We start from the raw sequence: 14,187 nt of genomic DNA, 5'->3' as shown, positions 1-14,187 counted from the left end.
CTAACTTTTCTCCCCTAAACTAAGTTTGAAAAAATCACATTGCCCCCCTAAGGTTTGTTTCAAAATCCGTTCACTTTCTTTAGCGCTATCGCGACCATCTCTCCCTCCTGACAGTTTTTTTTCCTCCGACGACCCTCCTTAACTCCACCTAACCCATCCGATGCCTAGAGACGTTGTCTGGGAAGAGAAATGATCTTCACACACGACAAATATGAGATCGATCGATCTTGTCTTTGTCGTCTGGGAAGACGATTTCTCTTTCTAGACGACGTCTCTTGACGTTGAAGGGGTTAGGGTGGAGTTGAGGCGGGCCGTCTGAGAAAGGGAAACCGTCGAGAGAGAGAGACGATCAGCGATGGCACTAGAGAAAGTGAACGAATTTTGAAACTAAACCCTAAGAAAGAAATGTTATTTTTTCAAACTTAGCTTAAGGGATAAAATATTAGTTTTTAAACTTTTAGGGGGGAAAATGAGATTAAATTTTCAGGGGTTAGGATTCTGTTAAATTTAACCGACCATAGGTGGGTAAATAATATTTTCAAAGTTAACGAGGGGGAACTTTGGGAAATCAACATACTTTGGGTGAAAAATAATATAAGTTTTTAGGGTTTAGTGATAAAATAACGATTTTATCATTATCTCTAACAAAAAATTCTAATAAAAATTAGCTCATAAATAGGTATTTGAGTTTTTAAACTATTATAAGTATTTTTTTGAAATTGAGATAAAACTTTAGTGACAAATAGTCTTTTGGCCTTCATTATATTAAGTATCTATTTTTTATGGTCAAACTAAGCTTGAACTAGACAGACTCAACCTCTACCCTTTATTAATTTTTTTCATGGGATTCTGTTCCTAACCAATTAATGTGGCATTATTGATGTAATAGTTTCCCATAGTATATATAATAATTTCAGTTTAGAATTTATGATTTTCCCAAACTCTAACAAAGAAAAGGATGAGGGCGAAAAATAAAAATTATATTTACAATCGAGAATAATGATACATGTGTGATTTTTCTGTCCTTTTGTATTAATATTTTTGTTTAAAATACTAACATATTTTTATTATTTTAAAGTATTTATATTTTATTATATATATTAAAATGATTAATATATAATATTTATGATAATTAAAATATTAGGTTAATTTTAATTTTAGCTAATTTTATTATTTAATATGTTTATATTATGATTAGAGTTTTCCCACGAGAACGGGGACAGAAAGAAAATTTTTATTTGTGGGGAGGAAACTAGAAATAATTGTCATCTCTATAACGGAGACAGGGTAGGGACAGAGACGGGAATTAATATCCCCTTCTCACCCCTCTTTGTTGTCATCTCTAGATATAGAAACCAAAAGACTTATTCTCATTCATGGTTTAATCTATTATCAAACTTTCATATGTTAAGTTTTAAAAACTCAAATATCTACTCATCAAAATTATCGTTTTAACAATAATATTAAAAAATATATATAATTTTATCTAATTCCTCTTTCACAATTTCGAAAACTCCAATTTTATCTTACTTAAACTTTTAAAATTTTGAAAAAGAACTTTCCTCCCCACCGACCCAGGTTTTTTTTTTCTTCTCTCTCTAACTATTATTTACGTCTACAAGGACCTACTCTTTTCACCCTAGCCCTTAGTTGATTCATTCTCTTTACCAGTAGACGAAAACTACTAATGACAATCCTAACAATCTCACTAAAGGCTCCAATTTATTAACAAAAGACCATTGGACCCCAAATACAATCAAACCTTACAAAAGAGCTACAATCGGTGAAAATTTAAAAAAAAAAAAAAAAAACCCATATTCAGAGCCCCTTAATGTTCTCCATTATGGACTGCATCCAACGTTGATTTTTGCTTGATTTGACTTTCACTTAGAATATTCTATATTGGATATTAGATTCTTCTTCTACCCTATCGATATTATAATTCTAAATAATCAGACTTTAGATTAAATACTTGGTATTTGAAGACAATTATAAATTAATGGAATAATTCGTCACAAATCAAATAATCATTATATAGTCATTCAAATATGTGACTACCACTACATTTTGAATTTAATCAGATTCATTATATTTAAAAGGCCAAAACACTTATTCCCACCAAAAGTTTGGTGAAATCTCAATTCATACATATTAACTTTAAAAAAAACATAAATATTGATCATTCCATAAAATTTATTGGTAGGGTTAATAGTAAAAAAGTTATTTAATTAAAAATATTTAAAAAATTATAAATTTATCACATTTTCCCCTAAATTTAAAAATGTAACAATTTTTTTCATTAAATATTTGAAAAATAATTATTTTCCTCTTAGTATTTTTTTTGTCATCACATCTTGCAGTCATTATTGTCTACGACCACGTTTTCTCTCCCTCCCGATCACCTTTATCTTGGCAAATTGAAAAAAAAAGGTTGGTTTAAATATCCTAACAAAACAAATAGGTTAGTGACAACTAATCGAATCAAAACAATTGTACGAAAAAGTTATAGCAACACCGTAGAACAATAAAAGAATTTATTAGGTGGATAGTAGAAGGGATTGTTATCGAATGTGATAACAAAATGTGTAAAATATTAACTCAATCCCCATAGTTTATCAATTCAAACTTTTATAATATAAATATTCGCTTAGTATAATATAGGTTAACATGTGTGTTATAATTATCCAACAAAATCAATCAAACCATATGGGTCAGAAATAAAGGAATTATAAAGTTTTAAATTATCGATTTTATTACAAATATAACGTAACAATTAATATAGAAATACTCTTATTGCCATCACCATTTTAATGATCAATAGATTACTAAGTTAATATTAATGTTATTATAATTATATCTTTATTTACTATATTTAAAGACAAAAATGTTGGGTTTTCGACGCGTTAGTAATCAATAGTATAGTGGAATTAAAAATTTATAAATTCAAACACTCTCAAAAACCACCTCCAAGATACCCGTTTTGATTATATGATTCATGAACGTACATTAACAAATATAGGGTGTCACTGAAATTATGCTTACGTTAGACGACTCATTTATTGTTTACATGACTAGAAATGATGCTATCCTTCTCTCGTATTTGAGAGTGACAAATTCTTTATTGATTAATCATAGCTTTTATATATCTCATGATATAACCAATCACTACTTTTATAGTTACTTTAGTTACAGTAGCATATTAGATCATTTCAAATCATATCGATTCTTACACAAGACTATTTGATGAACTTAAGTTAAAAGATTATATGCACTCGTGACGTTTAGAGGATTTATTACATTAACATTAGAGTAAACATCTATATATATATCATCTAGTCGAGTTAAACTGGTGAATACGCCTATGGCGTATACTTATGTGTTACATTGAACTGTCTACAAACAATTTTGATAGTGAGAACTATTGCTAATTTTTGGTGGACTCACTCAATAGTATAATAATCTCACCATCATTACTAGTACCCTTTGTCATAATAATATTAGGATTTTACAGACGTTTCTAAAATGAGCACTTAATATGTGCATATGAATCTCACAATTAGTTATCTAATCCTTTTGTTACAGTTCTACTATTCTAAGAATATTTTATTCGCTTAATTATATTATTGACATATATATGAACCGAATAATAATAAATTATTTATTAATAATTAATATAAAATATAAAATTATAAATGTCAAATGTAATCGGTCGTACTACAGATATCCTAACAAAAAAAAACCATCATTTTCAATTAAAATAATAAATAATATAAAATAGTTTAAATTAAAATACATTAGACAATAAGATGACAACTTAAAAAATAATTTTATTAATTAATTATATAATTTGACAATATAAAAATAATCTGAATATATTATTAATATGACAAATATTTTAAAAAATACACAAAACCACTTTTATGTGTATTTACGTAAAATATTATTTTAATATTTTTTATCACTATTAACCTAATATAATAATTATTTGATTGGCATTATATTTATATTGTTTTGATTATTTAATTAAATATTAAAATAATTTATTATCATATGATTGAGTATTATTTTATCTTTAAATTAAAATTATTTAATTATTAATGTTATATTATTTAAATATTTAAAAAATATAATTTTATTATAATTATTTATTCCTCTAAATTTGACTTAATAATGTATATTCCTTATTCTTTTATCTAATATATTTTTATATAATTATTTAATAACAAACCTAACCCATCAAACCCTTAAAAAAAGGGCTTTTACGTACAGCCCCAAACTCTCTGCAAAAGTCAAAATTTAATTTTATATTCATCGTTGGGATGAACATTCTGGCTTCACGTCACACGTCCCGCAGGTTAACTAATTTGACACTGACTAAATTGCTTACTTTTTTTTTTTAAATTATTAAATCTCTTGGTGTCATTTTCTAACAAATCACATGCTTTCAAACTAATTTATGGTTAATGAAATGCATAATCGGCCTCACTTGATTCCACCACCTAAAGCAAAAGAGTTATTCCCACCCACCGTTTTGCGTTCTCTCAAACATATATTTGTAGGATTTTAAAAATTTAAACACTCATCTATCATCTAAATTATATTAAATTTTTTTGTTAAGATTAAACGTAAAATTATTATTTTACTATTAAGCTCTAAAATCCTAAAAATTTATATCATTTTTCCTTTTTATTTTGAAAAACTAACAATTTTATTTCGGATTAAATTTTAAAAAATTTACTTTCCCCCTTAGGCTTCAAAATCCTCCTTCCATTTTCTTGTGACCGCCTTTACTGAGCCATCTTCTTCCTTCACCGTCGATGATAGATGATAACACCTCATTGATGCAATTTGACAATGAGAGTTTTGTTATCTAGAAGACGAATCGTTTAATTTGTCTTAATGATGATGAAGATGATTCATCTTTATCATTGTTAAGATGAATTAGACGATTTGTCTTATGAGCCACAATTCATCTTCATTATTTGTCATCTAGATGAAGCCTTCATCGTCAGATTACGTCAGTGAGGTGCTATCATCCATCGTCGATGGTAGAGGAAGAAGATGACTAAGTTAGAGCTCTCACGAGAAAATGGAAGGAGGATTTTCAAACTCTAGTAGAAAAAAGTGATTTTTTCAAAACATAATCATAAGGTAAAATTATTAGTTTTCTAAACTAAGAAGGGAAAATGATATAAAATTTTAGAGTTTTATGGTTTAGCTATAAAATAACGATTTTATCTTTTATAACTAATGGTTTTAATTAAATTTAACTGTTCATAAATAAGTGTTTATGTTTTTTAAATCTCATGAGTGCGCGTTTAGAAATGTGACAAACCTTAAGTGGGAAGAAGGCTTCTGACCATAATATTATTTAAAAATAATAAGATATAATCAAAGCCATCAAATTTTGTTTTTCCTTATTCCAAGTATGACAATTTTCAATTTTGTTAGTGAAGAGTTTAAATTTATATCCTGTTAAAAAAAAAAAAAAATGGCAAACGAAGCGAGTTCAAGGAGGGCTAACTTCAATGGGTTTGGAAAATTATTAATTCAAATTGGTAAAAAAAAAAAAAAATCAATATAATCTCTAAAATTATATATTAATCATTTTTAGATTTAGTTATTTCTAATGAATTATCTTATATTTTATTTTTATTTAACTTTAAACCCCTTATGTTTTATCTAGGCCAAAGGCCTATTTCCCACCCAAGTTATCTCGGCCAAAGGACTATTTAACCTTGTCTAGCTATCATCCAGTTGTCATCGTTGAGTCATTGGAGATGCAACCCTAGAAATAGGGGGTGAAACAAAGTTTTAAAAAGTTTATAGGGTCAATTGCAAAAAATAAAATTTAAAAAGTATGAAACCATGGAACTAGAGAGAAAAATGAATTTTTCAAAATTTAATATTGAAAATGAAATAAATTTTTAAGATTTTAGAGTTTAGTGGTAAAATAACAATTTTACCCTTACCTCAAACAGATAATTCAAACAGAAGTTAACGCATAAATGAATTTTTGGGTTTTTAAAATATTACATATGTGTTTTTGAGAGTAGACTAAAACTTTCGCCTTTTATCTTTAAGTTCATCAATGCAAAAATGAGTCCAACATCTAACGTTGTTAAAAATTAATTATAAAGTTTTTTGTTTCAATTTTAATTTTTGTTTCAAGTCTTCTCTTTTCATATATTAAAATCAAATTTTTGACTTATCTAATTTTATAATTTTAATATTAATCATTAAATTCGAAATTTAACTTATTCGATATAGTTAGTTCCACTGTGAAGAGATGACTTGACTCAAGTATAAAATGTTAATGTTGAAAAACTGGCATATCAAGGTTTATTTAACATCCTTTGAAGCAAAATAATATACAGTAACGAAAGTTTAATTTTTTGAATAAGAAAAATCATAAAGCTAGATCCGTTCAATCTTGTTTATCCATGTTATAATATTGGCCAAAAGATATATTTCCACCTAAGGTTGGATGCAAACCTAATCTCCCGATTGTTAATTATTGAAAATCTAAATTTTCACCCATCAACTATTAAAAGTAATATGAATAATTAATTACAAAGGTGAAATTATTATTTAATTATTAATATATTAAAAAAATAAAATATTACCTATTTCTTCATTAGTTTTAAAAAACTAATAATTTCTCTTCTAAAATTAAACTTTTAAAAAAATCACATTTTCTCCTATTAGATTTTATGTTTTTCGTTGATTTTTGTCTGGTGATTGTCGTACCCTTATCCCCTTCTCCGATGACAAAGACGAAGCATCTTCTTTGCTAGAGAAGGGGAGAAGGGCAAGACAGTGGCTGGAGGGGGAGAAAGTCGAAGAAAAATTGTCAAAAAATGTAAAACTTAATAGAAAAAAATATAATTTTTTAAAGTTTAATTTTAAGAAGGAAATTGTTTATTTTTTAAATTTATGAGGAAATATATAATGTTTTATTTTTTAATATATTATTAGTTAAATAACAATTTTACTTCTCAAGTTCTGATACTTTTAACAGTTTATAAATGAAAATTTATATTTTTGATAATTAACCGATACGAGATCGAGTTTGCATCGAACCTTGGGTGGACATAGTCATTTGGCCCTCTGGATTTCGGAAACATGTTATATTTATTTATAGCCTTCAATAAAAATGGGAAAAGAAGTCCAGTCTAAATTTATACAAAATCCAAAACGGCAGTTACCCTCCTCCATATAAAGCCAACACTGCCGTGAAGGTCGCCCTTTTCTTTTGGCTGTGCAGCAACTGATAACATTTCTACTAGACAAATTTGACTTTTCTCTGGGTTGTTCTACTCCGCTATTGTCAGGTCTACTCAGCTCCAGTACAACCCCACCGCTTGTCAAATCTTTTTTGAGGTAATCGTTTGTTCTACAACCAATCAAAACATGACACGTAACGGATTATAAAAAGAAAGATGAGTTTCTGTCCTCGCCGTAGCGTTTACATTATTATTAATATTTAATAATAACGACTGAATTAAAAAAATAAAAAATTGTAAAAACAATTTCTAAATTCTTTCTTTGCTTTGCAGTGGTGTTTTCTGTATGAATGTATCTGTGCATGTATGTGTATTTGTTTGTGTGGGATGTGAGTGTGAAGGTGATGGTTAGGGAGAACTATGGGACCACAGGGGTACGTTGTGCCGGCGGACCCACAGGCGGTTGTTGCGGCGAAGAAGAAAACGCCGTCGTCTCGGAGTTGGATTCTTCTGGAATGTACGGGGAAGAGCACCGTTTTGGATGTCGACAAGTACGCTATCATGCAACGCGTCCAAATTCACGCGCGTGATCTTCGCATTCTTGATCCTTTGCTCTCTTATCCCTCCACTATTCTCGGTCGTGAAAAGGCCATTGTCTTGAATTTGGAGGTCGATTTCGACTTCACATTCAATTTTTTGAGCTGTATTTGTTCAATTTCTTTAATTTAATTTTCATTTTTTTTTTTTGTGTTTCTGTTTATTGCAGCATATCAAAGCAATTATCACCTCTGACGAGGTAAGCGGAAGTTATTTTTTCATCTTCTTGGAATTTTAATCGAGTTGTTATGGAGTTTTTGTATAGTGAAGATAGTTTTGTTATATTTATAGGTATTGCTTCGAGATCCTTTGGATGAACACGTTATTCCAGTTGTGGCGGAGCTCAAAAGGCGACTTCCACGTGTGAATGCCATTCGTGAAGCGCAGGAAGATGGGAAAGAAGAAGCTGGAGGGCATAACGAAATTGAAGCGGTTGAACAAGATGGTATGTGCTACTGATTCAATTAGTTTTAGCTTGATTTGTTCGATAAAAGAGCAAGTGATTTCTATTGATTGAGAAAATGAAAATCTGAATGATTTAGATTACGCTATGTAGAGTCTCCGTTTGAATTTCGAGCCCTGGAGGTAGCTTTGGAAGCTATTTGTAGTTTTCTAGCTGCCCGTACCACGGAATTAGAGGCTGCTGCTTATCCTGCTTTGGATGAACTTACATCCAAGGTCAGTACTTTTGTTTCTTCTTTCTTAATTAATTTATTTGCCTTGCTGCTTTTGGTTTATCTACCTGCAATACCCTGTGTTTTCCTGTGTCTCTTTCGCAAGAGAGATAAAGAGATTTCCTCAGTTTGTCTAGAATCATGTGTATCAAGATTTCTGTTGTCAGCATAGGCTTTTGATTAAGTTCTTCCTTTTTTCTCCTTTTGTTCTCTTTTTTTTCACTTGATTTAGTTTTCTATTATCTATTTGGATTATGGACTACATGGTAAAAGTTCTATCCTACTGTCATGCTTGAGCCATTGCATGTTTAAATTTCGGAATATCTTCTAACATATGTGTATGCCCAGCTATGAGTCCGCAGTTTAGAGCTTTAATTGTAAACACAGACTTGGTAGTTCGTCCTTTTACAGAATTTAACAATTGTTTCCTGGTCCAAGGCTTTGGAGATTCAGATTAAAAGAGGTTCATTTTGGGAGATTAGCAGAGTATGTTGGTGGAATAGTTATTAGAAGGTTCTGTGTTTAGGCAAGAATGTTTGGTAATTGTTTAGGAATAAACAAAATGGTTTTGTGAATAAACTTTTTGTGATGGATGTATTTGTTAGTTGGGATATAACATAAGAATCAAGTTTCATTTTATGGGTTTATATGAATGGTACATGCACGTTCAACATTGATCCTGCATTTAAATTTAATTGAAAAATTGGCTCCAAATTTCTTTTTCATGCATGAAACGATTGACATACCAATAACTCATGTTGTGCTTACATGTTTAAGGTTAATTAAGCTTATCTTGTGCATAGAAATTTGTTTTATCTTGATCTCCTATAATTTAGAAAGAATCGATCTGTTGCTACCATATTCAGCTTTTGATCCTTGTTTGTTTTGTGGCATCTTGGCTTGTTTCTCTTACGTAAGTTGGTTTGTCTGAATTGCATTAACGTGCAGATCAGTAGCCGTAATTTAGATAGGGTCCGTAAATTGAAGAGTGCAATGACTAGGTTGACTGTCCGTGTTCAAAAGGTATGTATGTTGTGTCTTTTGCTGAGCAAAACATTCTGTGTTTGCTCTATTCAATCCTTAATGTTTAATCTTTTATGCAAGTTACAAATTATGATCAGCTACAGAGATATGCTACTGGTATTGGTGAACTTTGAATGTAATCAATGTATAAAGTTATATATTACTTTTTGATAATTTTACCCAATATATGAATTTTTTATTGTACTGATATTTGACCCTGATAAATCTATTCCAGAAAATAAAGTTTTCACTCACTACATTAAGTGGGAAAAAGAGTTAGATGTTAATCTCACACAATATAGAAATTAAATTTTGTATATTGAATGAGCAATTTCTTATCATGTAGAATTAAAATTTGAGACTGCTGTCATAAACGGCAAGATAGGTTGGCAATAGCAAAAATTGGGGCATGGAAACTGGTCTGATCTTTATAAATATCATCAAAGTGGAGAAAATATTCTTTTTAAGTATGTCATATAAGCTAAAACTTCTTTTTAGCTTTCTAAAATTTGACAAAGTTGAGCTTATTAAAAACTACACAATAGATTACATTGCGACCCTTGAAACTTATTGTTTGAAAGGATGTCCAGTAAGCAGTGCCACCTGTCTGGCAGTTCATTTTATTGTGTGTCTGATATTATTTAATCCGACAAAATTTCCAAATATAGGTCCGAATTAATCTTGTGGCTGTCACTTGTTTTAGGTGAGAGATGAACTTGAACAACTACTAGATGATGACGATGATATGGCTGACCTTTACTTGTCAAGAAAGTCGGCTGGTCCATCTTCACCTGCTAGTGGTTCAGGTCCTGCGAATTGGTTTCCTGCATCCCCTACCATAGGTTCAAAGATTTCAAGAGCAAGTAGAGCAAGTATAGCTACAATTCGTGGAGATGAGAATGATGTTGAGGAGCTTGAAATGATACTAGAGGTTACAAGATTTATTTATTTTGTATTTCTCATATTTTAAAATCCAAAATTCTAAGAAAGGGTAGTAACTCTGTTTTGCAGGCTTACTTTATGCAAATTGATACCACGTTGAACAAATTAACTACGGTATGTGCTTTTATCCTTCCTTGTTTTGGTTTTAATGTATTTATTTGTTTTGGTGCTTACTTAGATTTTGATTTATCTTGTTTATTTATTTTTCTTTTTAAATACGAGTCACAATTGTTGTATGTTAAACTATTAACTAAGTTGGAACACGCTTATGGGGTTAAAATTATGAAAGATGCATGCTTCTAATAATTTGCCAGAAATGACAAATAAATTTCAGTAAATTGTAAGGGATAGAGGCTGTAGAAATTTCGCAGCTAGAAATTAATAGTGTATGTTTGTCTGTAAGCAACTTTCAGTTGCATGTATCAATTAGTCTTCTATATATATGAAGTATAAGATAGCACCCTTGGTTATGAAATAATGTGGGATTTTTGTTTACTTTATTTGGTGATGTCCTTTCTTCAGAACTTTTGTTTCAAATTGCAGTTGAGCTTTGTGGTCATATGTTATGTTGATGCATAAATGTGGGGACCTCTTTTGGGTTCACTGTAGTCGATTGGGATTGCAACTGGATTATTTCTAGTACCATATGCCTTTATATAGCCAAAGAATGGTTGAAAAGTAGTATTGCAGAACAAAACCTTTTGTGATTGTGAATGTCACACAAAGTTAGTAATTAATACCTCTACTGTAATCTGTTTTTACTTTCCCTTTATGTTTTGTTTTTTTGGAATGGGAAACAGTTTATATTCCTATAAAAGTCGATATAATATATACAAAGCTTGATTACATTAACAATTTACTTATAAGTTTGCCTTGTTTGGAAATAAGTTGAAAAGTGCAGAATATTTCGTGAACTTTTCAAGCCTGTAGCTGCTGCATCTGGCTGCTTAATAGCCAGGAATATATGACAGATAAAGGGACATTCTACATCGTCTATTCTACATCTCTTGTTTTGATAACTAAATGCATTTTTTTTTTTTTTGCAGCTGCGAGAATATATTGATGATACTGAGGATTATATCAATATTCAGGTATCCACAATTAATTTATAGCTTAAAACTCAAAGTTCAATTTTGTATTGCATGCATTAGATTTGACATTGTACACCCTTTTTCGCAGCTGGATAACCATCGTAATCAGCTGATTCAGGTGTTTTAATCTTGCCTAATGAATTAATACAGTATTCAGCTGATTCATTTCTGTGCTGAGTTTTACTTTCTCTTTGTTAATCTTTTCTCACTTTATTCTGCAGTTAGAGCTCTTTCTAAGTTCAGGAACTGTCTCTTTAACCATCTTCTCATTGGTAACTGGAATATTTGGTATGAATATCCCATATAATTGGAATACTAACCATGGATACATGTTTAAATGGGTATGCAAAGGTTTTCGAGTTTGTGAATTTAGCTGCTGATTTAAAGTTAAATTCTCTGTCAGATTATTGAATGATTTTTCTTCGATATCTGCAGGTGGTCAGTGTGACAGGACTATTATGTACTATGCTGTTTGTAGCCATTATGTCGTATGCTCGTTACAAGGGTTTGGTTGGATCTTGAGCATTCATGGTCGGAAAGGATTCTTCAGATTGGACTTGCAACACTCAAGCCATGCATGAAAATTGGTCAGGCTGTCATGCCTTCATGGAAGTAAGTGAATAGCTACATCTTCAAATTGGTGGTTCCACTGTCATTTCATCGAATTATTTCAGAAGTTTTCCTTTCTTTGATAATATCAATGTCAGATAGAAGGATCTGTTGCAAAGTAAAATAACAAATTTACATGAATTTACCATTCTCATGAACCAACACTTACGAAAAACAGTTCATAGATGGATTTTATCTTTCAAGTCTTTGTTTTCCACCCCGTCTTTGGTTCTTCTCATAGGTATTAATAGTTGAGCATGAAGTACATTTACAGGTCATATACTTGTAATAGTCAGAATTTGAATCAAATAATTGTCTTCAGAAGTTTTCATCTAAGACCATTTTCAAGCTCAGCTGTTTTATTTAATATCCAGTGAAGATCAACAGACATTTCATTTTATGTTGTTGCACTGCCTGATTGAACTTTACTATTGAAGTTTATAATCTTACTCTCTCTTCCCCTCTTCTTCTTGGCATGAATCAAATTACTCTTTTCCAGTACCAGTTTAAGATGTGTGAATTGTATTACTACTTCTACTATACTAGTTTGGATATTCTTGGATTTTATTTATAAACAATATTATATGCATTTAGTTTTAAGTATTCAATTAGATATTTAGATAAAGTATTATTATGTGATTGAATGTTATTTTATTTTTAGTTCAAAATCACTTATAACAGATCATCTAATACCCAATTGGATATTCAAATCTGAGTCCATATAATTTTATTGTATATTTATATCTAATGATTTGAATCCTTTGCTTTGTTGTGTGATTGCAAGTTGCAATTGGGGGTGTGAATGTGCTGTGTTGACCAGTGTTCCGTGTGAGCGTGACTGAATTACATATATAGAGTTTTGGCTTGAGTTTGTCAAGTCGTTAAGATTTTAGCTTGAACTTAAACTTGAGATAAAAACGTTTGACTAAAACTTAACTTAAAATATTATATTTTAATTTTTTAATTTCAAAAAATTACATTTTACTCTTATAACTTATAAATTTATCAATTATTTTTATACTCATAGTTAAGAAATAAATTTTAATAGTATAAATGTAAGATATGAAATTTTTAGTGGTTTATTATATTTTATTCGAATCGAACTTTAAGCTTGTTAATTTATTAAGCCAATAAATATCAAATTTGGCTTTAGAATTGAATTTGAATCGAACTCAGTTTGACTTTAATCAAACCAAGCTGCAAGCACCTCAATACTTGGCGAGGGACTGAACTTGTCTGCCCTACCGAAATGTTATATTAAGTAGTATAGTTTATTATTTTTTATAAATAAAATATTATACTTAATCTAATGTTAAGCCACTACGGTTTTCGCCGGCCACCACCATCGTCGGCAACGGTTAGATATGCTCAGCTTTCTTTACCCTGGACGACATGGGCCTTTAATACTCAAAATTCCTGTTAGGCATAGGCCCATGTTTATGCGCAAAAGCTATGCACCGAAGGCTGCTAGCTGCCCATGCTGCTCAAATGTTTCCTTGCACAGGTATCTAGATTCTTAATGTTTCTAGAAGCATCTTATACAGTCGCGAGAATCATCTCTGCAGCAGCTTTTAGATCAGTCAGAGATGATTCTTACCATGATACTTTTGGAAACATTAAGAATCTGGACATTGGTGTAAGGGAAATACTTGAGCACATTTTTTCAAGGTTGGGCAGCTGAAAAAGAGAAAGGAGATGCTCTTCTTCAGCTGAGCCAAACAGACCTGGTGGGTACCATTCAGGACCCATGTCGTCCAGGGGTAAAGAAAGCTGTGGGAGATTGCCACCCTGGCTCTGGCTACACAGCCGTCTGCGAAGGCACTCTGGGACAATTCACCTGTGCATCTCACAGAGCCGCTTATCACCAATTTTGTAACAGGAAGCTTGAAAAGAAAAAGGTCATTGAAGAGATCCACAAATTTTCAGCAAATAAAATTACGTATACATATTTTTAAATATATGATTAGATATATAAATAATATATTATTATATAATTGAGTAATTTTAAATTAAAAATAAGTAATA

The 14,187-nt window shown here is 30.5% G+C and overlaps 1 protein-coding gene across 2 annotated transcripts; it reads left to right on the top strand.

Annotated features, from left to right (window-relative positions):
- Nucleotides 1-7,509: 7,509 nt before the first annotated feature.
- On the top strand, nt 7,510-12,510 carry LOC123212587 (magnesium transporter MRS2-2-like). 2 transcript variants are annotated; one of them, XM_044631763.1, is made up of 11 exons: nt 7,511-7,895; nt 7,993-8,022; nt 8,115-8,268; nt 8,380-8,501; nt 9,446-9,520; nt 10,224-10,451; nt 10,532-10,576; nt 11,509-11,553; nt 11,642-11,671; nt 11,775-11,894; nt 11,989-12,510. In XM_044631763.1, the coding sequence occupies exons 1-11, from the start codon at nt 7,647-7,649 to the stop codon at nt 12,073-12,075; spliced, it is 1,185 nt and encodes a 394-aa protein (XP_044487698.1). In that variant the 5' UTR covers nt 7,511-7,646; the 3' UTR covers nt 12,076-12,510. The 2 variants fall into 2 exon arrangements, with proteins under 2 accessions (XP_044487699.1, XP_044487698.1); XM_044631764.1 differs by lacking the exons at nt 11,509-11,553; nt 11,642-11,671; nt 11,775-11,894; nt 11,989-12,510 and adding an exon at nt 11,351-11,498 and having other exon boundaries at nt 7,510-7,895.
- The last annotated feature ends 1,677 nt before the right edge of the window (nt 12,511-14,187 follow it).

Source organism: Mangifera indica, chromosome 3 (assembly GCF_011075055.1).
Source record: "Mangifera indica cultivar Alphonso chromosome 3, CATAS_Mindica_2.1, whole genome shotgun sequence".
Classification (NCBI taxonomy): Eukaryota; Viridiplantae; Streptophyta; class Magnoliopsida; order Sapindales; family Anacardiaceae; genus Mangifera; species Mangifera indica.
This window is presented reverse-complemented; position numbering and strand designations above follow the sequence as displayed.

Excerpts from the sequence above, each read along its gene's own strand:
- LOC123212587 (XM_044631763.1), top strand. The coding sequence starts at position 7,647 with ATGGGACCACAGGGGTACGTTGTGCCGGCGGACCCACAGGCGGTTGTT. Across the intron at positions 8,269-8,379 it reads TGAAGCGGTTGAACAAGATG|AGTCTCCGTTTGAATTTCGA; the intron begins GTATGTGCTACT and ends TACGCTATGTAG. Across the intron at positions 11,554-11,641 it reads AGGATTATATCAATATTCAG|CTGGATAACCATCGTAATCA; the intron begins GTATCCACAATT and ends CCTTTTTCGCAG.